The 3,586-nt window shown below is 40.1% G+C and overlaps 1 protein-coding gene across 1 annotated transcript; it reads left to right on the top strand.

The window, feature by feature from the left end:
* Positions 1-559: 559 nt before the first annotated feature.
* LOC143271952 (vomeronasal type-1 receptor 1-like) lies at positions 560-1,477 on the top strand. Its single transcript, XM_076564828.1, has one exon. It carries the CDS (start codon positions 560-562, stop codon positions 1,475-1,477), a length of 918 nt encoding a protein of 305 aa, XP_076420943.1.
* Positions 1,478-3,586: the final 2,109 nt, after the last annotated feature.

The following is a 3,586-nucleotide window of genomic DNA, read 5'->3' as shown; positions in this document are numbered from 1 at the left end:
AACACCCAGTGTTATAACTGGCTGTTTTTCTGGCACCACATTTGTGAAGTGCCACAAAAACCAGGAGAGGACATTCAACTTGGGGAACTGATGTTACAGATGGATATTAACAACCATGTGAGTGCTGGATTAGGACAAGGGTCTTGTGAAGAGCCATCTCTCCAACCTCAACCTCCAATTTGTATTTCTTAACACAATTTATCATTGAGGGAAGATGTTGCATACAAAAGATAAAAAAAATGTGTTCCCCTGTTTACTGTTCATATGTTTATATGCCTTACTGTGTTATAATAGGTGTCATGTTGACCAAGAATGATACAACTGAATCACTAATACACTTCCAACATGAGGTGAGAGAAAGTATATAAAGTACAAAGTAATAGTCTGAGTTGTCTATGCAGTGTTCTCCAGGACAAGCTCCTATACTGTGATACAGTAGTGTCTCCCTTCATAGAAGAAGTAAGACATAAATAATTATAATGCTCAAACATTGAGAAGTGTTTTGCAGACAGAAGTGTTCCTCCTGGTCATCACTCCAGCCTGCACAGAAGTTGTCTCCATGTCTTCTCAGAATAAAACTCTAAAAGCCACAGAGGAATTGGCTCTGCAGACACTCCTGCTTTTTGAGATTGGGTGTGGGACACTGGCCAACATTCTTCTGTTTTTCCACAATTTCTCTCCCAAATTTACTGGTTCTCAACTGAGGCCCACACAGGTCATTGTCACCAACTTGGCCTTGGCCAATGCCTTCCTTCTCCTCGTCACTGCATTTCCAAACAACGTGATGGTTTTTGTTCCAAGGAGACCTCAAACTAACCTGCAATGCAAAATTGAGTACTTCATTCGCCTGGTGGCTCGAAGCACAAACATGTGCTCCACCAGTGCCCTGAGCATCCATCAGTTTATCACTCTTGTTCCTGGTCATTGGAGTAGGCTGATGCTTCGAGGAAGAGCCCCTAAAGCCCTGAGTTATTCTTGTTATAATTGTTGGTTGTTCAGTTTCTTAAATAATGTCTACATTCCAATGAAAGTCAGTGGTCCACAGAGAACAGGCAACAACACTAACAAAAACAGCAAGTGGGTCTGCTCCACATCTGAATTCAGTGCAGGCATTGTCATCTTGCGTTTTTCCCATGATGCCACATTCATCAGCATCATGATCTGGACCAGTGTCTCCATGGTGCTTCTCCTCCATAGACATCACCAGCGAACACGGCACATTCTTACTGTAAATCAAAACCACAGAGGCCATGCTGAGACCAGAGCAGCCCACACCATCCTGATGCTGGTGGTCATATTTGTTGCCCTGTACCTCCTAAATTTTATTTGTGTAATCTTTCAAACTTTTTTAATGGAGTATCGTATCTGGTTGAGGCATATAAATGAAGTTTTGACTGCAGGCTTCCCCACTCTTTCTCCCTTCCTGTTGATCTTTAGGGATCCTAAGGATCCCTGTTCTGTGCTCTTCAACTGCTAAAAACCACAGTCAACATGACAAACATAGAAGACAGTTTACTAATATCCATATATACTCTATTAAGTTAAAGGTGTTTGAAAATCCTTCCTCATATACCAGACATGTTGACTCTCTAAACTTATCCCAGCACTGGGGAGACTGAGACAGGAGGATTGCAATGCTGTCAATGGCATGTCAGCCTGCAGAGTGAGATCCAGGCCAAATTGTGACAAGGAGACCCAGTCTCACAACTCTGTATTTGAATGGAATTGAAAGGTTAGATGTTGATATGCCATCTGGGATCTTATCTTTGTAAGGTCAAAGTTCAATACTTTGAGTAAAAATGGAATTCTCTCCAAGTATTCGTCTTTCCTTGGTAAGTTTTTCAAGTACTGCCTTAAAAGAACAAAACATTTGTCCAACCAATATGTATTTAAATGGATTAGGCTCTTTTATATCATTTGTGTCTATTGTAAAGGGTGATGTATCTATGAATTCCTTCTCAGCCTGTTTGTCAATTTTATGTAGGAGGGCTACTGATTTTTTTGAGTTAATCTTGTATTCTGCTACACTGCTGAAGGTGTTTATAAGCTGTATGAGTTCCTGGGTCAAATTTTTGGGATCACTTATATATACTATCATGTCATCTGCAAATATGGAAAGCATGACGTCTTTAACAATTTTTTTTGTTGTATTTTTATTTTATTTTGGCTTTTCGAGACAGGGTTTCTCTGTGTAGCTTTGAGCCTTTCCTGGAACTCACTTGGTAGTCCAGGCTGGCCTTGAACTCACAGAGATCCGCCTGGCTCTGCCTCCCGAGTGCTGGGATAAAAGGCGTGCGCCACCACCGCCCGGCAAAAGCTTGACTTCTTATAATCCAATTTATATCCCCTTGATCTCCTTATGTTATCTTATTGCTCTGGCTAGAACTTCAAGTACTATATTGAATAAGTATAGAGAAAGCGGACAGACTTGCCTTGTTCCTGATTTTAGCGGAATTGCTTTTGAGTTTCTCTCCATTTACTTAGATGTTGTCTGTTGGCTTGTTGTAAATTGCCTTTATTATGTTTAGATATGTTCCCTGTATTCCTGATCTCTCCAAGACTTTTATCATGAAGGGGTGTTGGATTTTGTCAAATGTCTTTTCAGCATCTAGTGAGATGATCATGTGTTTTTTTTTCTTTGAGTATGTTTATATGGTGTATTACATTGATTTTCATATGTTGAACCACCCTTGCATCACAGGGATTAAGCCTACTTGATCATGGTGGATAATTGTTTTGAGGTGTTCTTAGAGTCTGTTTGCCAGTATGTTATTGACTATTTTTGCATCAATATTCCTGAGGGATATTGATCTGTAGTTCTCTTTCTCTGTTTTGCTTGGGAATCAGGGTAATTATAGCCTCATAGAAGGAGTTTGGTAATGTTCCTTCTGTTTCTGTTTAAATTGGAACAATTTAAAGAGTATTGGTATTAACTCTTCTTTGAAGATCTGGTAGAAATCTGCACTGAAACCATCTGGTCCTGGGATTTTTTTGGTTGGGAGACTTTTAATGACTGATTCTATTTCTTTAGGGGTTATTTGTCTATTTAAATAGTTTATCTGGTCTTGATTTAACTTAGGTGTGTGGTACCTATCCAGAAAATTATCTATTTCTTTTAGATTTTTCATTTTTGTGGAGTAGAGGTTTTGAAGTAAGATCTGATGATTCTCTGGATTTCCTCAGTGTAGTTGTTGTGTTCCCCTTTTCATTTCTGCTTTTGCTAATTTGGATGCTCTCTCTCTGCCTTTTGGTTAGTTTGGATAGGGGCTTGTCTATCTTGTTGATTTTCTCACAGAGCCAACTCACTCATAGGTGGATATTAGATGTAAAGCAAAGGATGACTAGACTTCTACTCACAACTCCAGGGAGGCTACCTAGTAAAGAGGACCTTAAGAAAGTCCCAGAGACGGTCGAGAGAAAGCCCGAACTGACCTACTCTGTTGATCTGATGCCCGAACACCATAACTGTCATGCTAGAAATCTCATCCAGTGACTGATGGAAGCAGAAGCAGAGATCCATGACCAGGCCCCAGGTGGAACTCCAGGAGTCCAATTGACAAGATAGAGGAGGGATTAAATGAGTAAG

This window comes from Peromyscus maniculatus, chromosome 1, assembly GCF_049852395.1.
Source record: "Peromyscus maniculatus bairdii isolate BWxNUB_F1_BW_parent chromosome 1, HU_Pman_BW_mat_3.1, whole genome shotgun sequence".
In the NCBI taxonomy this organism is placed as follows: Eukaryota; Metazoa; Chordata; class Mammalia; order Rodentia; family Cricetidae; genus Peromyscus; species Peromyscus maniculatus.
Note: the sequence above shows the minus strand (reverse complement) of the source record. Positions and strands in the feature narration are given on the sequence as shown.